We start from the raw sequence: 23,535 nt of genomic DNA on the forward strand, positions 1-23,535 counted from the left end.
CATATTATGTGACCAAAGGTAATCAGATTACATTACTTTCACATTTCCCCCCCCTAAGTGACTTCTATTAGTGAAAAAGTTTTTTTTTTTTTTTTTTTTTGTAATGGAACAATTTTGCACAGAAAAAACATACTTCCAAAACAATGACAGGCAAATAGTTATTGGGCAAGCAGCGGTTGTACTTGTAGGCGAGGTCGCACAGCTGTGGAGCGTGACACGAGGAGGGCGGGGCGCAGAAGAAGGACGTGCCTAAAAGATCCTCCTCAGAGTCTTACCTGAAAAAAAACTACAGGAATACTTTACGCCATAGTGAAGGTATGTCGAGGACGCGATCACAGGATGTTTTTTTTTTAAATAGCTAGGCACTATTTTCGAGATACAACATGTATACGACTGAACGCAGGCGCATGAGCCTGCACGAGACCAAGAGAAGGGATCCAGTCCGAGTTTCAGCTGGAAGTTTATGGCAGGATCCTTTGGCTCTCGAAATAGGCGGCGGGAATAAAGGTATAATATCCCCGCGGAGTCGGACCAGGGCTTTATCCGTGGTGTATATCGCCGTTGAGGACGGGTCTTTGCCTCAAACTGAGGAGAATCTTTCACAGACATGTCTTACAGAAGCCTGTGCGGAGGCGCACGCTGTGCTGAAGAGCATTTCTTTTGAGCGCATTGCTTTGGGCACAACTGAAATCCTGGACACTTTTTACAACGCAGGCAAGTTGTGGCATGTACATATCTGGGATTTTCAGGAATATTTCCAAAGTGCACGTATAAGCGATTGTTTTTAACTCTGTGTTTTAGATGTTGTTGTGGTGGAGATGAATAACTCTATCTGCCAGCCGTCTCTGTTTTATCACCTGGGTGTCAGAGAGAGTTTCAGTATGACCAATAATGTCATCCTGTACTGTAACAAACAAGAGGACAGTCTTCAAGTTGTGAAGGTGAAAAACTACACACAAAAAAACCCTTGATTTATAAAGTGCAAGGTTGTTTTCGAAAGTCAGTATGGAGTACACTTTTTATTTCACTGAATATTTCTGTATTTTTTTGAAAGTCAGTTTCGGTGTAGACACAAACCTTAAAGCCTCGGCTACAGAAAAGCTATTGAACGTTCACACCGTTATTGTCTAATGAAAAAGATTTAGGTTACTGAACACACATTGACTTCTTAACAACAATGTTGTCATGCTATATAGGGTAAGCTGTCACAATGGGACCTGTCATTAAACAGCATAAATAGCCAAATCTAAAAAGTACAATTATTATGAAATGATTCATAAAACAGCATAAATGGTAACATAAATATCAAACCATTATTTTGGCCAACACAAGCTGTAATAATAAATTGTATAAAATTACAAATCATGTGACTGCTTAACCCAAATATGCGTTTATTGGAAATACCCTTCTTCTGAAATAATAAAAAAGAATCTTAATCAATATTTTTGTCTTGCTTTCTGGATTAAAAAATATATACAACCTTAAAACAAGATATATGTACTGAGAAACAAAGATGCATTTATTAAGAACTTTGTGAGAAACAAAAATGCATTTATTGTTACAAAGAAACAACAAACAATATATTAAGACTTGTTTTCAGAGAATATGTATTTTTCATGATTTCAGAGAATAAATTTATTGCATTTTTTTCTACTCGCCCACAAATCATTTTTAATAGTAACAGAAAACAAACACACTCAGTTTTGTTGAATTATTCTACAAAAATTATTCTATAAGAAAAAACCTTGTTCTGAAAATACAGTTTGACCTTTTAGTTAAATCTTTATTAAATAGTTGACTCTGAATGTGTGTTGTTTTTTTATTGTGCACACTTGTTTACCAATGGATATTACAAAATATAATGATAATGATATTCTAGGTACTATTTGGATTGTAGATTTCACTCAAATTAATGTCATTTAAGTTTTTAACTAGGTGTTTGATACTAACTTACAAAAACCACTGCTATATAAGACAAGCATTTGAATAATTGGATTTATGACTCTGAACCTTATAGGAACTGACTGACTGTGCTTGTGACAACATCCTCTGTCCTATATATTGATGTGTTTGTTTGGTCTTCTGTATTCTTCATTCTAGGAACAATGTGGGAGCTACACTTTTATCCCCTACATGGTGTCACCACAGGGTAAAATATTTGCCTGTGATGCAACACTGATGAGGGGCATCAAAGATTTCCTTCATTCCAGCTTTAAATTTGAATCCCTGCTGACCCCTTTGGTGGATCGACTGGTTAAGTTGCTGGAAAGTGTTCACATTCATTCTAGGTAGGAATGTAATTGTGTGCATTTTCTTTTCCTGGAAGTCATTTGCTGAATGTTATTTTTTATATTGTCTGGATAAAAGCTTAACACACTCTTGCCTCACAGCGAATACCTCCATGAGGCAATCCGCAGGGAGATCCGTCTGGCTCGAGAGCACTTCACTGGACAGGCTCTAAGTCAGGAGCTGGGCCGGATCCAAAAGCGTCTGGATTCGGTGGAGCTTCTGAGTCCAGACATTGTTATGAGCCTCCTGCTGTCTTATAGGGACATTCCGGTGAGTTACTAGAGTTACATGTGTACAGCGCTAAGCTTTCAGTGACAAACATGGCCAATGTGAATAATACTCATGCATAGAAATGTGTAGTCATCATATTTTATGAACAAATAGTCACTTTTATCACACCTTTTTTTTTTCTCTAAAATGTGTATTTCTTTAATCTTTGCAGTTTGTGTCAGCAGCTCTTTGTGTGAATGTTTTGATTGTTGCTGTGATACACAACTGAATCTGTTTAATTATTAATGAGATATAGAAATGAGATCTCTCCGGCTTTGATGTAATAAATCATGTAGTAAATGGTAAATTATGGCTTCCTGTTCTTTAAGATTTTCATGCTCTGCTTTTAATTTTATTATACAAAATAATATATAAATATAATTTTTGTTTACCCAGAGCAATAAGCAAATATATTTGACAATGGTTGTGAAATATAAGAGGTGCCAGCAAACGTGTGAATAATTTATTGAAATTGAACTCTCTTTCTCCATGTGATTCAAGGACTACGAATCCATAATAAATCTGGTGGAGACCTTGAATAATTTGCCCATGTGCATGATGATAGCACATCAGAACATTAAATTTCAGTATATTTTTGCATTGAACAGGTGAGCTTTGTTTTTTGAAAAAATATAATGCAAAAAAATATAAGGTTATTGGATTAAACATTCATTTTGTTCCTTACAAAACATTGTGAAATGTGTTTAAAGGAGAAATCAACCTGGTGATCGTGACAAGGCTTTAAAGCTCATTTTACCCATTGTGGAATCGGCAGGCACCGTGGCCTCAGATGTGTACTGCCTGTGTGGGCGCATCTACAAGGACATGTTCCTGAGTTCAGGCTTCAAAGACACATACAGCAGAGATCGAGCATGTTACTGGTGAGTGCCAGTCTTTATCCTCTCGACTGACAGAGCAACACAAGTCTGATGACCGTTAAATCTATTTCGCACATTTATAAACATCCATTTTACTATAAGGTGCTGTGGTAGGCGAACATCTGATCTTAAATAATACAAATTAGTTAATATAAGTCCAGTGGCCTGCATACCCTTCCCTATAAATTGTCCAGTATTACTGTCTTGCTTTACAGTAAAAATATATAAACAAACTTAAAGGGTTAATTCACCCAAAAATGAAATTTCTGTCATTAATTACATAATAATATAATAATTATGTCGTTCTAAACCCATAAGACCTTTGTTCATCTTTGGAACACAAATTAAAGGGTTAGTTCACCCAAAAATGAAAATTCTGTCATTTATTACTCACCCTCATACCGTTCCACACCCGTAAGACCTTCGTTAATCTTCGGAACGCAAATTAAGATATTTTTGTTGAAATCCGATGGCTCAGTGAGGCCTGCATAGCCAGCAATGACATTTCCTCTCTCAAGATCCATTAATGTACTAAAAACATATTTAAATCAGTTCATGTGAGTACAGTGGTTCAATATTAATATTATAAAGCGGCGAGAATATTTTTGGTGCACCAAAAAAAACAAAATAATGACTTATATAGTGATGGCCGATTTTTCAAAACACTGCGGCAGGAAGCTTCGGAGCGTTATGAATCAGCGTGTCGAATCAGCGGTTCGGAGCGCCAAAGTCATGTGATTTTAGTAGTTTGGCAGTTTGACACACGATCCGAATCATGATTCGATACGCTGATTCATAACACTCCGAAGCTGCCTGAAGCAGTGTTTTGAAATCGTCCATCACTATAATAATTATTTTGTTTTTTTGGTGCACCAAAAATATTCTCGCCGCTTTATAATATTAATATTGAACCACTGTACTCACATGAACTGATTTAAATATGTTTTTAGTACATTAATGGATCTTGAGAGAGGAAATGTCATTGCTGGCTATGGAGGCCTCACTGAGCCATTTTTTCAACAAAAATATCTTAATTTGCGTTCCGAAGATTAATGAAGGTCTTACGGGTGTGGAACGGCATGAGGGTGAGTAATAAATGACATTATATTCATTTTTGGGTGAACTAACCCTTTAAGATATTTTTGATGAAATCCGAGAGCTTTCTGACCTCCCTATATAAAGTGACGTCATAACCAATTTCAAGGCCCAGAAAGGTAATAAAGACATCGTTAAAATAGTCCATGTGACTACAGTGGTTGAACCTTAATGTTATGAAGTGACGAGAATACATTTTGTGCGCAAAAACAAAACAAAAATAACGATTTTATTCAACAATTTCTTCTCTTCCGTGTCAGTCTCGTACTCTGTTGACGTTGTAAACACAGTTCTGCGCTTCCAGGTTTTACGTCAGAACGCCGGCTCATTATTGGCCAGCTCCTGCGTTAGCTAATACTAATTAAAATATATATTCCCTTAGAAAAAAAATATCTAATACAATTTTGCTTCTCAAGTAAATTTGTCTGGATTAAATCTTGTTTAGATATTTAGACAATCATGGATCATCAAACAGTAATCCAGTTAGCTATGTTCAGGTATTTGTGTTAATGCTAATTTCTCTTAATATTCATTTTACAGTAATGATATCTCATGTTTTGGCCTTTATGTTTGTCCTGCAGGTATGGCAAGGCCTTTGAGATTGAACCCTCTTTGCACTCCGGAATCAATAACGTTGTGCTCCTGATGGCTGCTGGCCATGAATTCGACACCTCTATTGAACTGCGGAAAATCGGTGTGTTTGTGTGTCCTTTATTTAGCTTCCCTGCTCTGGTTGTGTGCACTTTAAATAGTGAGATGGATCATAGTTTGGTCTACATATCATGTAGTGCTTTGTTGGCTATTGGATGGTATTTTCTGTATAGCAGGCTAGTGTATAGAAATTGATATTTAGTGGCCTACTTTTATGATACAATTGCTTTGGCATTGAACATGAATGCATGATAGCACAAAGTATGTGTATAGAGAATGTGAGAAAATAAGGTGGTTAAAAAGGCGTTGCCTTATTTTTACACTTTAGACTTGCAGCCCTGTCTCATGCTTTTCATATAGCCTAGACTGAGTTTTGGTTTGTGGTGTTCTTTGTGCCTGTTGTACAGGTGTCACACTCAGTAGCCTGCTGGGCAGGAAGGGCTCTCTTGAGAAGATGCAGGACTACTGGGATGTTGGTTTTTATTTAGGGGCTGGAATCTTGGCCAATGAGCACAAGAAAGTCATAGAAGCTTCCGAGAGACTCTACAGACTCAAAGCACCAATGTGGTGAGCAAAAAAAATGATTGATTATCAATTTTTGTTTGATTTGATAAGGTAGTATGAAGTTAAAACTAAACTTTTTTTAGGAACTAAACTTCCTTTCCTTTCCTTTTTTTTTTTTTTTTTTTTTTTAACAAACTTAAGTGTTATTTCAGAACTGTAATAACACTCATTCAAATAAGACTAGGCCTGTCATTTCTTTTTTTTTATTTAAATTACCCAATATGCAGATTACAAAATCAATAAACTGCATGAGAAAAGCCCCCCAATGAATACAATTCAAAGGGTTTAGATTATTATGATAGATAAATGCATTAAGGCACACTGACTGTAATAGCAAAACCATGAATGTGGTACATCAAGTTTTAATTGGACAGGGTTATTTTTTTTAAAGAAAAAATGAAATAATCACACTAAATTAACATTGACAGCCCTAAAAAGACATTTTATTTACTGCAAGGTGATTTCTCCTTCAAAACAGGTATGTTGCATCCATTATGGAGACATATATACTATACAAGCAGTTTGCCAAACCCAAAGAAGTGAATCATCCTAAACAGGAAACTGTGGACTTTTGGATGGAGTTGATGGTGCAGGCGTGCAAGCCTACAGTTTCCACAGCACGCTGCCCGGTAAGACCACTTCTTTTCTCCTTCCTCAACAGTACAACCTTAAAGGCCCCGATACATTCACAGCGACGTAGTTTGACATAAAAAGGAGCTGGAAGTACATGACCAGCAGTATACTTTTAGCGAACATTCTGACGCCGCCCAGATTGTGTAAATATGTGCTGCGCGCTTTACATTCAAACTAAAAAAATAAACATAACAAACATAACAATGGTGAGAAAACAGCAGTTAAGAAAGTATCTGATCATAGCAATGGGGATATGAAGACTTCAGATGCAAAAACCTCTAAGTCCGTCTGACATTTTTTGTTTAAATGAACATTTTTATCAGGTTCCTATGTTTAGGTTCAGTAATTTCACTTTAATGGCAATGAAAAGTTTATTAGTCAGTTATTGACATACCTTAGTTTCAAGTCATGCCTTAGCATCTGAAGTCTGCATGTTTGCACCAGCAGCAGAATTCTGCCCTTCAATCAAGCCACGCCACGTTTATTTATATAGCACTTTATACAACACATTATTTTAAAGCAGCAGCTTTACAGTATTAAACAGTATTAAGTTGAAAAAACAGCATCAGTTTCTCTTTTAATTAGAATTACAACATTATTTTCCACTATAAAGCGGCCCTCCAGTGTGTTTGTGTTTTTACTTGCGGATGTCTGACTTCGATGGACTGAACAGAAGAAATGAAGCTGGAGCGAACTTGTCCAGAAAGTTTGCTTTTGCAGACTATTTCAAAATCCCGAAACAAACGTTGTTTTGGCCTGATCTTGTTCGAAATTTCATTACACAAGTTCATTCTTTGATTTTGTTTAAAGTATACTGCTGCACAGAAGACAGCTTGTTTTACTTAAAGGAAAGGCCAAAAAGGTTGAGAACAGACCTGAAATGTCTTTTTTAGGTTCTTATTCTGGAGCCCACTAAAGTGTTCCAACCCAGTATAATAAGCGTAAGTGAGGAAGATGACAGCCGTACGGTGCAGCTGAGATACGTCACTCCACTCGAGGTAAACACCCTTGACTCTTGGTGCTTTTCACACATGGCATTCAGGACTAATTGTGCAGGGTGTAGTTTCATTGCATTGTGTTGTCACGTAGTTGAGTTTCCACCTTATTAAATAATTTATGTGAAAAATAGGCATCATTTAACATGGAGGATGTTGTGAGCGACCCACTGCTCTGTACTGTAAAATTCACCCTTTTTTACATGTCTGTGGGAGTGTAATGTGCTTTATTTGGCTTTCCCAGAAAGGTCTCCATGAGTGGACTTTCCCAGCATCTGCTATTCGTGGAGTAAGGTACTGTGTGCTTATGAGAATATTATCATTTCCACTTTTTTTTTTTTCTGTTTTCCATTTCCAAGCTTGCAGCAGTTTATGGTCCCACTGGGGCTGCTCTGTTTTGGCCACAGGCCAGCGATTTTTCTCTGAATAGGATTTTTTGAGAAACTTCCTTTTTGAGAAACGCCTGGTTGACGCCTGTTACCCTCTTTCCAACTTTTTAAGCTACAGGTCAATGTCTCTTTCTGTTCTTGTTCTTACTGTTTTTGTTCCTATTTCCAGCCCTTGGACATCTTGTTTAGAGCTCAGGTTGCAAAACAAATGGTGGTGGATGTTAATATTTAAGGTCAGATTGACCCATATGTAAAAAATAATTTTAGTTATGGATACATAGTCTCCTAGTGGGATCTGTATTCCTGTTAGAATTAGTATTTCCACACGGATTCTAACAGGAATGTGTTGTATTTGTCATTAAAATGTTTATGAGTTGCAAAGAGCTGTTGAGTCATGACTTCATTTTTTTCGGCCATCATTGATGGTTTGGATTGCCTGTTGAATTTTCCTGTGGACTTTTATTCCTTTAAAATATTAAAATATTTTTAATCAGTAAAATAAGTGCCTGACATTAATTGAAGAGACTTTCACATTTCATAACACAAATGACACACTTTTTAACCTAAAACTTTGAATTTTGAAACCGTTGTGTGTTACAAGACTTCAGTAGTTGTCAGATTCAAGTTGTTGTAACAACTTGCAAGTTTCAAAGTTAACATTTTAGGCATTAAATGTGTGGCATTTATGTAATAGAACAAAATAACTGTCCACCACAAACTTTATTTTTAAATACAGCCATTCTAAAAACCTAAGAACTATAAATTCCCAGGGGAGTCCATGGAGTACAAACTGAACTGCTCTGTTTGGATCAATTTCAAATAGTGTAAAAGAGCTTGACCCATTATATTTGATGTTTTATTTTTCTGGCATGTTGGATTGGATTGAGAATGCTCATGTTCATGTAGTTTGAGAATCCCCTGTCATTCCACTCGTGCAGCATCTCCAAGTTCGACGAACGGAGCTGCTTCCTGTATGTCCTGTACAATTCAGATGACTTCCAGTTGTACTTTCCCAGTGATCTTCATTGTAAAGGGTAAGCTCTGCCAACCGACACATTGCTTAAACATGCTGCACATGACAACATGAGGGAAGAGCTCCAATGTCATGAGTGTTTTCGGCAGAGAATGAACTCCTGAAAGATTAAGCTGTGAATTACTTTCAAGAATAATTTTATATTTTAATACTGTTAAATTTATAGGTGCTCCAGGCACTATTCACTATTACATGCCATATTTAATTACCCTCCTGGTGTAACAGGTTCAGGAAGTCACATTTGACCAAAGATTTTTGAGATGTGATTTTTAACAAAGATTAGAAACCACAACAATCTTACAAAGTTATTCTCATTTATCCAATGAAAAAAACTCAAACGATTACGTAATGGCCAGATGATCAAGTGTAAGTGCATGTTTGAACATCATAAAGAAATCATAAGGCAATGAGTCACAATGAAAGAGCTTTTTTTCCATTGAACACATTCTCAACCCCTATAATTTGTGTGTTGCTTGTCAGGTTCTGTGATTTGGTGAACTCTCTATTGCATCAAACAGAAAGTCCCGTGGAAGATTCCAGTCCAGTCAGGGGAGGGGAAGGAGTTTTAGAGGTGAGAGAAATCACCATGAATGTCATATAACCTCTCATTGTTTGTTCAGGAACCAGTAATCCTTTTCAGCATGAGTGAAAATGTGCATGTGGTTGATTAAGCAGCTATTTCTAACTTACCCTTGATATACAACCCTTAAAAGTTCATTGACTTTCATTGCAGACTAATGTTGTCAGGTAGAACTGGTTTATATTTTTTGTGTGGAATAGATTTGAGATGTTTTGATGAACAAATTAGGTTATTCATTTCTTTTGGCTTGGACTTGGACAGTCAGGATCTTGAGTAGCCAGGATGTCTTGACTTGTCTGTAATGTTTTTTGTTTGTTTGTTTTTTATGAAAAGTATAATCATCATGAAAGAGTTGAGTTGACATTTATTGCCAAATAGTACCATTCCACATGCAGCTTCCCGTTGCATACTGTGAATATGGTACCGCTATATGATGGGCAGTACAATAATGCAACTGTGTTGTCAGCCTGTTTGCTTCCTCTTTAACTATCTTTAGTATTAACAAGACTCCACATTTAAACGTGTTTCCTGCTGTCATGTGTCCTTGCTGCCAGTTTAGTGCTTGTTGAATGTTGCAGTTATGTGTGAAATGTAATGCTTCTTACAAAGCTCAGTTTTGCCTTTTTTTAACAAGCATTGGGCATACAGTGTTCTTTTAAATGTTAAAACTTCACAGAATAGCTCATATAAAAAAAATTCAAAAGATTAATTTTGCCATTACTGTTCAAATGCTTGGGGCTGGTATGATTTGTTTTTAAATGTTTTTGAAAGAAGTCTCAACAAGTCTCAACAAGGCTGCATTTGTTTGATCAAATTTGATTACAGTAAAAAACGTAATATTGTGAAATATTATTACAATTTAAAATGTTTTCTATTTTAATATATCTTATCAATATATTTTAACTGAATTTTCAGCATCATTACTCCAGTCTTCAGTGTCACATGATCCTTCAGAAATCATGCTAATATGCCGATTAGGTGCTCAAGAAATATTTCTTATTATCAATGTTGAAAACAGTTGCGCTGCTTAATATTTTTTGTGGAAACTGATACATTTTTTAAGATTCCTTGACGAATAGAAAGTTCAAAAGAACAGCATTTTTTCTAAATAGAAATCTTTTATAATATTAAAAATGTATTTACTGTCACTGATCAGATTAATACATCCTTGCCAAATAAAAGTATTAATTTTTTGTACTAACCCCAGACTTTTAAAGAGTAATCTATATTAGTGATAAATCTATATATTTTTCAGGCAGATTAGTTGACTGATTTTGAGTATTTGAATAAGAACTGAGTAATATTGCCACAGCAATATTGGCATGTAAATATATATCTTTACCCATTGGGTGAAATTGGTCCTTAGGATGGTACTATTTCTCTTTCAGTACATTTATGAGAGCAATGAGAATGGAGACAAGGTGGTGCTGGGGAAAGGAACCTATGGAGTGGTGTATGCTGGACGGGACCTCAGCAATCATGTGCGCATCGCAATCAAAGAGATCCCAGAGAAAGACAGCACGTATGAACATTTTTTTCCATTGCTTTGATATTTTTGGGTAAAATGCATACTTTAAAATATGCATCAAGTTTGAACTTGATGTATGTTACATAACAATATAACTTTCATAACACCTAAAACATGCCTACTTTTGGCATATAAAACTACTATATGATAATAATAATGAAATATATTAATAATTAATAATTTAATGTATTAAATATTGGACATATAATAAATTAAATTTTTTTTAACCACAGTAAAGTTTCACAGTTTCAATACCATATGATCCAAGCCCTTTCCAAATCTGTTTTTACTTCTTTCATAGCTTGTCTGTAACAAACGTTATGGTTATCTGAAGGCAGCTGATCGCTATGATTTTCAGGAATGGAATTTTGAGAAAAACAGGTTTAAATAACTGTCTGCCCCTTTTTCGGATAGACATGAAAATGCACTATCCAAACATAAATGGTTGTAATTCAAGAATGCTTTGGAATATAGACCTAAGGTTGGTCTTGTGACACTTGTCAGATTATTTTAGAAGTGAAATAAATTAGGAAAGTGAAATAAAAAAAAGTTATAGAAGTTTAAGTTTATGAAAATGTAAAAATATAATTGTTTATATTTTATAATAATATATTACAAAACATGTTTTACTCTTAAACTGCAAGAAAATCAAAGCCAAAAATGTCAACATTTCAAATTTTAGGTTGATATATTTCAAAAATGAGCTTTCAGTAAGATTTTGTTTGGGCGCAGTACCAAACTTTTTTTAGTAGATGACATCTAAGCTCTATTACTGACCATGTAATGGTGCCTCCATTTATTTGAGTGATCTGAACAATATATTTCCATATTTTCATACATTTTATGAAGTAGATATCCTATTCAGAAGTAGTATGGGCGGTTTGGCAGTATTTGATTTGAATTCAGCCTCTAATAAACACATAATTCGAACATGTGTGTTCATTATAGCTCCGTTATTCTCTTCTGCTCCGCCTTCTCGCGATAACGTAGTAATAGAAAAAAAAAATCTTTGCGTGTCGTAGTTTACCAGGACTGGTGGGAAATTTGCATTAATACACCTTCATTCTACATGTTATGTGGTTTATTTTGATTGGTGAACTGTCTTTGTAGTGTTAAGAGAGGGAAAGCTATGGCCGTTTTTTTTTTTTTTTTTTTTCTTTTTTTTTTACCTCCGCTGGGTGTGTTCTTAAACAGTAACGTTAGAGAAAGACAGCCTTGCCACTATAAATCGCTATTTTTCTGCACTTACCAGGCGAATTTTGCCAAGATATTTTTAGAGATGATAGACAAGAAGTTATAGAATAATAATTTAATAAAAAACAAATTTTGACAAAAAAATGACATTTGACCTATTTTTTGACTTTACTGAAAACATTCCATTGCGACATCCGACGGGTTTTCCCAGATCGCATCACATATATAAAATATGAAATAAATAAAAGGTTGTTTATAGTTTTAGGCCACTTCTTAACTGTGTATTAGGTGCATTGTTGATCTGCTTCAGCAAAAACTCAGCGCTTGTTTGTTGACCTCTGACCATGTTCAGAGGTCCCCATGGCCCAGTGATGTTTGTCCTCAGGACTAATGCTTGTTTAAACTGTCCTCACGTGGACAGTTTGCAGATGTAAGCCTTTCCATGTGATCCAAGATTTGTGCTTAGCTGTTTTACTAAATATGCCTATAAAACCCTTATGATTGTGGTCAGAGCTGCATAGCTTTAATCATCATAATATTTACTTTTTGTCTTCCATTTTGGTCTCTTTCTTGTCTTTCTCATTCTGGCTCTTAGCTACTCTCAGCCGCTCCATGAGGAGATTGCCCTACACAAGAGGCTGAAGCACAGGAATATTGTTCAGTATTTGGGATCAGTCAGTAAGGATGGCTTCATCAAGATCTTCATGGAGGAGGTTCCTGGAGGTGTGGCATGCTTTGCTCATTTCTCTCTGACTTTATCTTAAGTTTTCCTCTTTGATGACATGGAGGAATGTTGATTTCTGTGAAGTCTGTTGAGAAATCCTTGGTTCTGAGGTTGGGTGTGTAGTGTGAGTGTGTAATGTTGGTGTGTGGGAAGATCTATAGCTGGGTGCTTAACAGAAATGTGCTTTACTGAACAGCACAGACCAGTTCAGAGGATTAATGAGTTCAGAGAGTTATTTATGGATCAGTGACGTAACGCTTATTTATGTGTTTGGTCCTACACCATCTTTATGATATGCATTTTTAATAAATATATAATATATATTTATAATTAAACATATATAATATTATTTGTGGCCAGAAATGTCAACAAGTTAACATTCCTGGAAAAAGACTGTTAAAATAAAATCAATATTTAACAAGCTTTTTTGCCAACTCAAAGTCTATGTGGTGTAAGCCAACAAGCAGGAAGCCATTTTGTTGTAATGTGACAAAAAATTTCATAAAACAGGAAATTATATTACTGCAGACCCTTGTGGTCCTTGTGATCAGTATATTCCTTAAAATTGACAACAACAACAAAAAATCTACATTTACCTGTTCAGTTATTCTGATGATAAACCCCTTAAAAATGATCTTATTCATAAAAAAAAAATCATATTTGTCAAAAAATACTTTTTATCTTGATGAATGCTGTAAGATGTGCACACTCGTTTTCTTTTTTATGTTGCTTTTTACGGCATTATCAAAAATGCAGTAAAAATAATAATATTGTGAAATGTTATTACTATTTAAGTTAACTTTTCTATTTTAATATATTTTAAAATGTAATTTATTCCTGTGATGGCAAAGCTGAATTTTCAGCATCATTACTCCAGTCTTCAGTGTCACATGATCCTTCAGAAATCATTCTAATATGCTGATTTGGTGCTCAAGACACATTTGATATTATTAGCGATGTTGAAAATGGTTTTGCTGCTTAATATTTTTGTGGAAACTGATACATTTTTTTTTCAGGATTTTTTTTAATGGATCAAAAGTTCAAAAGAATAGCATTCATTCATTCATTCATTCATTCATTTATTTATGTTTTTACTGGCCCTTTCTGATCAATTTAATTCTGAATTTAATCTTTCAAAGAAAAAAACTTACTGACCAACAAACTTTAGAATGGTAGTGTATGTTATACCACTTGAAATTTTTAAATGTTATTAAACCTAAAATTGTTGAAAATAGAGCATTTTATGAGATCAGTATAAATGCAAAGATTACAATGTGTATGCATTTTCAAAATCTTTTTTTTTTTCAAAAGATTCTTTTAATTATTTCTTTTATTGTCTGTCTATTCTTTTCATTATGTTGTCTGTTTTATTGACCTTTCATATGTGCATGTGGATACAGTTTTTTTTTTTTTTTTTTTTTTTTTTTTTTTATCTTAAAATGTATGATTGCACACTTCCTGAACACTAAGGGTCATGTATTCACTTGTTTTTTCTTCCATTACAGGAAGTTTGTCCTCTCTCTTACGATCAAAGTGGGGACCTCTTAAAGATAATGAGGTGACCATTGTTTTCTACACCAAGCAGATTCTGGAAGGGCTGAAATATCTCCATGATAATCAGATTGTCCATAGAGACATTAAGGTATGAATACATCACAGTGCTGCCATTGCTTTCAAGTTCATCAACCTGAACATTTTGGCTGCATTTTTTTCATCACGTGGCATACTTTGCATCACATTCTTTTTATCTCACCAGGGTGATAATGTTTTGATAAATACGTACAGTGGCGTGCTCAAGATATCAGATTTTGGCACCTCTAAGAGACTAGCAGGAATCAACCCATGTACAGAGACATTCACAGGTGAGTCTCCTAGTGCATACTTGTATGCTTCTCAGATTACATTATGTACTCTTGTGTGTTTGCTTTTCAAACTCCTCCTGATGTATTCGGCCACAGGCACTCTGCAGTACATGGCTCCAGAAATCATCGACCAAGGTCCTCGTGGGTATGGCAAACCAGCTGATATCTGGGCTCTAGGTTGCACCATCATAGAAATGGCCACAGGGAAGCCACCTTTTCATGAGCTGGGAAATCCTCAGGCAGCCATGTTTAAGGTGCTGTAGTTTTTTGATGCAGGAATCTGAGTGTTATTTTAAACTGATGTTATATAACCATGTTAAATCAACTTTGAAGTTTATTTACATTCCATTCTCACATTCCCAATTGACTTCATGCTTCATTGCATATTTATTACATTCACTTTAAGGCCAAAAAATAGCATGTATGCACGAAGAACAGCAGACGGTTTATGCTAATGTCTTGAGTAGCACCCCTTGTGGCAAAGACTGATGGTGTAAAACTGGTGGTGTTATGATGGTCTGAAGAGTGTGTTTCAGGCCTACAAAACAGTTTACTAAGTAATTGTCCCCCCTGCAGGTGGGCATGTTCAAGATTCACCCCCCAGTGCCAGAGTGTATGTCAGAGCAAGCTAAGAGCTTCATCATGTGCTGCTTTGAACCCAACCCAGACAAGAGAGCTACAGCTTCAGAGCTCCTGAAGAACAGCTTTCTGAAGGGCAGTCCCAGGAAGAGGGCAAAGCCTCAATCCAACAACTCTCTGAAAGAACCTGCCGGTGAGCTTGTAGAATCACATCCATGAATCCTTGTGATCTTTAACACTTTAAAACCAACAGCTTTAAATGGGTGTTAAAATGTGGGCACTTTTGTCTCAGTGGCCTTTTAGAAAATAAACACACTCACTTTTTTTATTTGTCCAGTAATATCCAGCAATGTTTATACATGCATCACACGAGCAATTTTTATTTATTGTTTGCTTGTTTGTTATTATAGTTATTTTATCATTAAATTATCTATCTATCTATCTATCTATCTATATATATATATATATATATATATATATATATATATATATATATACAGACACACATATATATGTGTGCACACACACACACACACACACACACATATATATGCATATTTTTATTTTATTTTATAATTAAATTATTTGTATGTATTTGTATTATACTTTATTTACTCATTTATTCTATAATTAAATTATTTTATTATTTTATTACATTATTTTTTTATTTATTTTGATTTTTATATTTTTTATATCTATTTATTTTATTTTGTTTTATTTCCTACCAAAGTGTCATTTATACCATTGACCACTGATATGATTTTTTTTTTTTTTTTTTTAAATTAAGACATGATAAAAGTTTCCAAGACATTGATTTTATTATCTTTGTATAATAAAAAGAAAAAGGTTGAAATCTTTTAGTTTTAATTAAAATTAACCCCTGGGACATAAAAGTGCCCAAAGTTAAAGAAACACCCACTTATGAATAGTGACTTATACATTAAAGTAATTTGATTGCAAGTTAATTATTGAATATTCAACTTTATTTGGTTTATTCAATTTAGTTTATTTGGTCATTATATTGTAGGAGACTTTTACAGGAGCATGTCTGTACCCATTGCATTGTGTGTGGAGAACACAGATGCTGAACACAATGAATTATCCTGCTCTTTTGATCTGAGAAGGACCACTCCTGTCTTCAAAGGAAATGACATGGCTGAAAGTCCTCCCAGCTCCAGTGGCTTTTTGACGTGAGTCCATTCATCAGATCACAGATTCTGGGAATTATATGTTGAAATCATGTCTAACTTTCAGCACCTGAAATCACTTATTTGCCTTCATGCAAATTTGCTGCCGGTAGAGTGCCAGATGAGCCTCAAGGAGACATGACCACAAGTCCAGCTGGTTCTGGAGAGAATCTAGGTCTGTTCATGCTGAGAAAGGACAGCGAACGGAGGGACACGCTACATAGGATCCTTACTGAGTACATCAGCCATGTAGTTCAAAACATTCAGGAGTCACTGCCAGAGGTACATTCACACACTACTGTGTTACCTGAGATGCCTGATGTGGAATGCTGTCACACCACCAGTGCCTTGAATGCCTGAATGATTCTGAATTGAGATGTGTGTGAACACTTGCTGTTCTTTTCTCATCTCGCAGGTGGAGGAACCGTGCATTACCTCAGATCACATCAGCGAACTGATTTGCTGCCTCCGAGAGAATATCCGCTCTCCAGACAAAAGGCACCTGAGTAACAGCCTCCTGACTTTGCGCTCCAGTCTGCTGAACTCCTCTGTGCCTCTCAGCAGCCTGCAGGCGGTGCTCTTTAGCTTACAGGATGCAGTATGTTCTTTGCTTTTAATTTGCTTTCATCTCAGTTAAACCAGAATCAAGCTAAAGCTAAGGTCTAATTATTGGCATTGGCAAATATTATTATTTCTATTGCTCATACTCAGGGTTAGGTGTTTGTAAAAAAAAAAAAAAAAAAAAAGTAACAAAACAAAAACAACTTGTCAATTAAAAAAGATGCCATGTTTTCAGACCTTGAATAATGCGAAGAAAACAAGTTTATATTAATTTTTAAACAACATGATACTATTGTTTTAACTTAGGAAGAGTTTAGAAATAATTATTTGGTGGAATAACCCTGATTTCCAATCACAGTTTTCATGTGTCTTGTCTTGCTACCAGTTGGGTGACTTTATGCTACTCCTGGCGCAAAAAATTAAGCAGCTCGGCTTTATTTGATGGCTTGTGACTTTGTGTCCTTCCTCTTGATCACATTCCAGAGGTTTTCAGTGGAGTTCAGGTCTGGAGATTGACAGGTTCTTGATCTGGTTGTCCTCCATCCACACTTTGATTGTTCTGGCTGTGTGACATGGAGCATGGGAAAAACCAATCCAATGTTGAAGAACATTGTCAAAGCAGAAGGAAGCACATGTTCTTATAGGATAACCTTGTACGTCGCTTGAGTCATGCGTCCTTCACAAAGATGGATCTGCCTGATTCTGATCTGATCTTCTCTGTGTTTCGCACCCACTGTGATATTTGGTGGAGGATTGGTGCTGACTTGGGGGTTCTTCAGTAAGGCTGGAATTGGGGAGATCTGTCTTTGTTAAGGCTTTGATGCATGATTCAAGCCATGTACAAGATTATCCTGGAAGAAAAAATGCTTTCTTCTGCTCTGACAATGTTTCCCAACTTGAAGGATTGTTTTTTTTTTCCCACAGGATAATGCTCCATGCCACACAGCCAGGCCAATAAAGTTGTGGCTGGAGGACCACCAGATCAAGACCCTGTCATGGCCAGCCCAATCTCCAGAGCTGAACCCCACCGAAGACCTCTGGAATGTGATCAGGAGGAAGATGGAAGGTCACAAACCATTAAACAAAACTGAGCTGCTTGAATTTTTGTGACCGGAGTCACCCAACAGCAATGTGACCAACTGGTAGAGAACAAGACAAGACGCATGAAAGCTGTGACTGGAAATCAGCAAATCTATTTAATTGGAAATCTATTTTAAAAAAGAGTTTAATCTTTAAAAGTTAACTAATAAGCATGACAAAAAACACACAACAAAATGACAAAAACTTTAACTAAAATTAAAACAGAAAATTAAAAAAAAGAAAGAAAACTAATTCCAAAAATTAATAAAAAATATAAAAGTGTCTCAAGGATACAAGGATATGTACACCACCGTTCAAAAGCTTATGGTCAAAAATTAATACTTTTAATCAGCAAGAATGCATTAAATTGATCAAAAATAACAGTCAAGAAATGTATTATTTTATATATATATAATATATATATAAACTCTTCTTACCCTGAATATAAGTCATAGATTTTTTGTTTCTGGAAAATCTTTTTCTTAATAATATGTGACTTTTATGTTTGAAGGTCAAGAAGGTTCTGAAGAAACAGCAGATCAAACCTCATTGGGTGTTTGCTTTGGACAACTTGCTGAGGCAGGCTGTACAAGACACTATCACGGTTCTGCTGCCAGGTACATAAAAGACACCATTTCAAATACAACAGTGGCCCCAAATGCTTCTGTTGCATCACTAAATCATCTGCTACTTCATTGCAAAATCCTTTTTCAGAGCTCAAGCTTCAGCTACAGTCATCATTTGAAAATGAGGAGAGTTCTCTAGAAACTGAGCAACACACAGAGGCTGATCATGAACCAGCTGTCACACCTCTCGCAAAGGACAACGAGGAATCGGGTATTACTCAGAATTCTGAAGAGGGTCAGGCCAAATGCAACGATCTCCACAGTGACCTCATCTCCAGTCACTCTTCACTCGCAAAGAAGCTATCAGAACTTCGCCTTGAGTCTATGAGGTATCCAAAACCTTACCTTAGTTAACTAAAACCATAAAAAACTAAGTTCGTTATTTGAAATAATATAAACAAGGATGCATTAAATTGATCAAAATTAACAGTCAAGACATTTGTTATCACAAAAGATTTCTATTTCAAATAAATGGCATTCTTTAGAAATTTTTATTTAGCATATATATATATATATATATACAAACAAAATAAAATGATGCAATCACAATTACAGGCCAGCATACAGCAAAGTACAGCAATTATTAGACCTGTGATGGTGGTGATGTCACAACAGAGTGACCTTTATTTATTTATTTATTTTTCAAATTAGCCACAAGAGGGCAGTGAATGAAAACAGTGCAATGAACCACACTGATTTGTTGCTATTGGGAATTGTTCACACTATGTTCCAGGTTGCTTATTCAGCTGAATGAAAAGGAGAAAGAATTCCAGGAGCTTCTGAAGAACTCCATTCATACCAAACAAAGACACATCAACGCCCTGGAGGTCAGATCTGCACCTGCAGCTACAGGTTGCTCACGTTTTTTTCTCCTATTCTGAAGTGAACACAGTATTTACCACTGAACAATTGTTTTTGAACTGCTTCCTCCATATGAGAGAAAGTTCTCGCCCGAGGCAGTCAAAAGGTGTGGCCATAGAGCAATATGTCACATTTATTCACATCTACTCAACATGCCACTACTTGTCTTTAGTTTTGGGAGGATTTTTTGTTACTCACCCTAGAACACGCCCTGTAATCATTTAAAACTGTTACCCAAATTCAACCAACCCAAGTTTATGCCTTAACCTCAGGGCTTGCGTTTTCACTACATGTACTTCTAAAGAAATAATCCCTGTTCTGGAAGTGTTTTCGAAACTTCCAGACTTTTGTAATGACCGGCTTTGCAGTAATATTTACTCAATGTAATGTAATGTAACATCACATTACATGGGTGCAAATTAATGCATTTAAGTATCAGTTTATGTATCAAATGTGTGTTATGTTTATTCTTTCCAACAGATAATAAACCTTCATCCCTAAATGCTTACAATTCTACTATGGTGCGCTGGTTAAGAGGTGTTCCAGTGGATGAGAAAACCATAGAAATAGTGAGTGGAAATATGGAAAAATATATTACTTTTGACCACAAGCTTTGATTGCTTATTCATGTTTATCGATTTCGAATAGTGAAATTTAGCTTAACTTAAATATGTTAAAGTTAACAGCGATTACTTGTTCTTTGATTTCTTTAAGCTTGTTTTTCATGAGTTCACCTTGGACAGTCTCCTCCATCTTGCCTGCAGAGATGATCTACAGTACTGTGGCATCAAGTAAGTGCTCTAGACATCAGTACTGAACAGGAAAAATATGGCAAGGTGCAGGAGAGACATTATAAATATAGTTAAAATTCAGTATTTGATGAAAAAAGTCATTACTGTTTTTCTATTTGATTATATTTTAAAATGTGATGGAAAAGCTGAATTTTCAGCTTACATTACTGACAGTCTTCAGCAAAAACATCAGTCTTGAGTGTCACATGATCCTTCAGAAATCATTCTAATATGCTGATTTGGTTCTCAAGAAACATTTTTATTATTATCAATGTTGAAAACAGTTCTGCTGCTTAATATTTTAGTGGAACCCATGATACACTTTTATTCAGGATTCTTTGATAAATAGAAAGTCCAAAAAAAACTATAAATTTATTAAATTGTAATACATTTTTATAACATAGTAAATGTCTTTACTGTCACGTTTGATCAATTTAATCTTTCTGAATAAAAGTATTAATTTCTTTCAAAAAAATGACTGATCCAAACTTTTGAACAGTAGTGTATAATGTAAAATAAATCTATGTTTGTCCATTTGTTTCTCAGAGGCGGAATGCTGTGTCGCTTGTGGGCTGCCATCTCCAAGCAGAGGAAGTCTCATCTCAGTACAGTCAAAGAGGACAGTGAAGATACCATTTTCTAACAGACATGAGTGACTCTCTCTTGTCCAGTTTTTAGATACTATGAGCTCAGTGAGTTTGCAGTGTATAGAGTCTGTGCCTTTTTTGCACTATTACTTTACATCTGTGCCTGACACTAAGATGAAAATAAATAATTTTATGGAAAATATACAATACTGTTCAAAAGTTTGGGGTCGTAAGATCTTTTAATGTTTTGGTGGTCATCCAGGCTGCATTTTTTATAACAGAAATAAAGTGAAATATTATTACGATTTAAAATATTTTTCTAATTTAATATATTTTAAATTGTAATTTATTCTGTGATGGCAAAGCTGAATTATTAGTATCATTACTCCAGTCTTCAGTGTCACATGATCCTTCAGAAATCATTCTAATATGCTGATTTGGCGCTCAAGTGACATTTCTTATTATTACAACTATGGTTGCAAGATCCATTGAACTGTATTGTTAAAGACTGAACTTGCCACCATAGTTGACTTTGGGAAACGTACCCGTTTATCTATCCTGTGTTCTCTGTCACTATTTGCCTAAGTTCGTGTTCATTATTTGTTGCTATAGTTTCTGATTGAGTTTCGCACATTTCCCTTGATTTTGTTAATCACGTAAAAAATCGGTTTAATATATTATTAAAATGTGATGGAAAAGCTGAATTTTCAGCATCATTACTCCAGTCTTCAGTGTCACATGATCCTTCAGAAATCATTCTAATATGCTGATTTGGTGCTCAAGAAACATTTCTGATTATCAATGTTGAAAAGTTGTGTTGCTTAATATTTTTGTGGAAGCAATGATACACTTTTTTGATGAATAGAAAGTTCAAATAGTTTAAATAGGAACTTAAATGTCTTTACTGTCACTTCATCAGCTTAATGTGTGCTTGTTAAATAAAATGATTCCTTTCTTTAACAAAAAATCTTAATAACCCCAAACATTTGAATGGTAATATACAATCTCAGAATAGTTTGAGAACATTCAGTTTCTTGTTATAAAGAGAATCAAATTTTGCAATTTAAAATCTCTATAATGTTTGAAATATTTATGCTAACATCATCTGACAATCGTATGTGAATCTGCAGGGCATTGAGTTGTGTATATACTGTATATATGAATATGGGTACAAAAATGCTTTATTTGTATTTATGAATTGTGTGTTCTTATACTAAATACTATATATTTGCTACACTTACAAAAGAAAACAATACTGACAGCAAAACTAGCAAAAATGAAACTACAATTAAAACTAAAACTACAATTTAGTAATTTATCTTAGAAGTAAAGCTTTTTATTTGTAATGCACAAGTGAAAGGAAATCTGGATCAGTTACAGTTTTTTTTCTTGTTCAACAAATAAAATTTTAAAAGTACAACTATTCCAAGTAATCCTTCAATTCATATGAGATGATAAAAGTTATGTGAAAAGAAATTAGTGAATGTTTAAAAGTATAACAAGACATTCACTTTCCAAATGTATTTTTGATGTCATCTATTGGATTTTTTTAAGCTAAAGGAAAAATACAGTATGCAAACCCAAGCGCACAATGAAAGACTGACACCTGAGTCAGTGTATTAGCAATTCACTTTGTTCTTGGTGCATTTTTAATGAAGCCAGTTTTTTTTAGACAATCTAGCTTCTTTCAAAACACAACAAGTTTGCTTGCATCCACATAATGCATCTGGACGAATGTGTAAAGTCAGTTTCACTTCTCAAAATATGTTGTATTAATTGTACACGTAGAATTGTAGGTCAGTTTATGAGAGTACAGTCCAAAACATCCTCGTACACAAGCAGCAATAACATAATTTCCCAGTGAGAAATTTCACTGTCATTATTCACATTCCTCAGAGATGTGCCTCAGCCCTTCCTGGCAATACAAAGTGTGAGTGTCTAGCATATGTGTTTGGAAGGTGGGTGGTTTTGGAAGAAGTGATGCAATGCACTGAAGCTGATCTGACAATTCCAGCCGTGCTACCTTATGTTTCTGTTGATGTTGCCTTGGTAACAGCCATGACATCATCCTCTGACCCCTGCCTCCAGGTTGAGGATCACATTAGTGTTCACTACAGGGAAATGTTCTCGTTTTCCCTGACTCTTGTGTGGCTGTGATCCACTTATGATCAAGCAAGAACATGAAGGGCTTAATCACACACTTCATCATAGAGGATATGAGCTAATCAATGGGCTCAGCGTCAGTAGTCATTCAGCAGCTTGTAGCTTTAATGAGCCATACCTTGCGTTTTTTCAGTAAAGGGCTGGAATGCACTACACAACTTATAAGTCTGAACAGATTTTAAAACTCTAGGCATCATACACTTGTCGACTTTGTAAATGGTTCCAGATTAAAACTGATCACAAAAAGGACAATGTTCTTAGCAAAATATGCAATAAATAAAATTTCTATTTATGGAGCTTTTTGCCTGCTGGATGTGTGGACTTTTTGTCTAATTCTACCAGATTAAAACTGAGCACTAAATGACTTAGAACGACACAGTACCACACCTTCGTTCTGAACACAACAAACTCATTG

At 35.2% G+C, this 23,535-nt stretch overlaps 1 protein-coding gene across 3 annotated transcripts; it reads left to right on the top strand.

Annotated features, from left to right (window-relative positions):
• The first annotated feature begins 210 nt into the window (after window positions 1-210).
• Window positions 211-22,380, top strand: si:ch211-1i11.3 (mitogen-activated protein kinase kinase kinase 5). 3 transcript variants are annotated; one of them, XM_051865812.1, is made up of 28 exons: window positions 212-714; window positions 802-941; window positions 2,101-2,288; window positions 2,391-2,559; window positions 3,061-3,167; window positions 3,270-3,440; window positions 5,114-5,226; window positions 5,591-5,750; window positions 6,226-6,376; window positions 7,274-7,378; window positions 7,620-7,669; window positions 8,703-8,798; window positions 9,278-9,368; window positions 10,766-10,899; window positions 12,695-12,822; window positions 14,329-14,465; window positions 14,580-14,685; window positions 14,782-14,939; window positions 15,262-15,457; window positions 16,292-16,454; window positions 16,565-16,733; window positions 16,867-17,049; window positions 18,604-18,709; window positions 18,807-19,047; window positions 19,452-19,570; window positions 20,060-20,148; window positions 20,294-20,370; window positions 20,917-22,380. In XM_051865812.1, exons 1-28 carry the CDS (start codon window positions 384-386, stop codon window positions 21,011-21,013), a joined length of 3,975 nt encoding a protein of 1,324 aa, XP_051721772.1. In that variant the 5' UTR covers window positions 212-383; the 3' UTR covers window positions 21,014-22,380. The 3 variants fall into 3 exon arrangements, with proteins under 3 accessions (XP_051721774.1, XP_051721772.1, XP_051721773.1); XM_051865813.1 differs by having other exon boundaries at window positions 19,452-19,545; XM_051865814.1 differs by lacking the exons at window positions 20,060-20,148; window positions 20,294-20,370; window positions 20,917-22,380 and adding an exon at window positions 17,937-18,078 and having other exon boundaries at window positions 211-714; window positions 19,452-19,545.
• Window positions 22,381-23,535: the final 1,155 nt, after the last annotated feature.

This window comes from Ctenopharyngodon idella, chromosome 16 (genome assembly GCF_019924925.1).
Source record: "Ctenopharyngodon idella isolate HZGC_01 chromosome 16, HZGC01, whole genome shotgun sequence".
NCBI classification, from domain to species: domain Eukaryota; kingdom Metazoa; phylum Chordata; class Actinopteri; order Cypriniformes; family Xenocyprididae; genus Ctenopharyngodon; species Ctenopharyngodon idella.

Excerpts from the sequence above, each read along its gene's own strand:
- si:ch211-1i11.3 (XM_051865812.1), top strand. The coding sequence starts at position 384 with ATGTATACGACTGAACGCAGGCGCATGAGCCTGCACGAGACCAAGAGA. Across the intron at positions 14,686-14,781 it reads ATGTACAGAGACATTCACAG|GCACTCTGCAGTACATGGCT; the intron begins GTGAGTCTCCTA and ends ATTCGGCCACAG. Across the intron at positions 14,940-15,261 it reads CTCAGGCAGCCATGTTTAAG|GTGGGCATGTTCAAGATTCA; the intron begins GTGCTGTAGTTT and ends TCCCCCCTGCAG.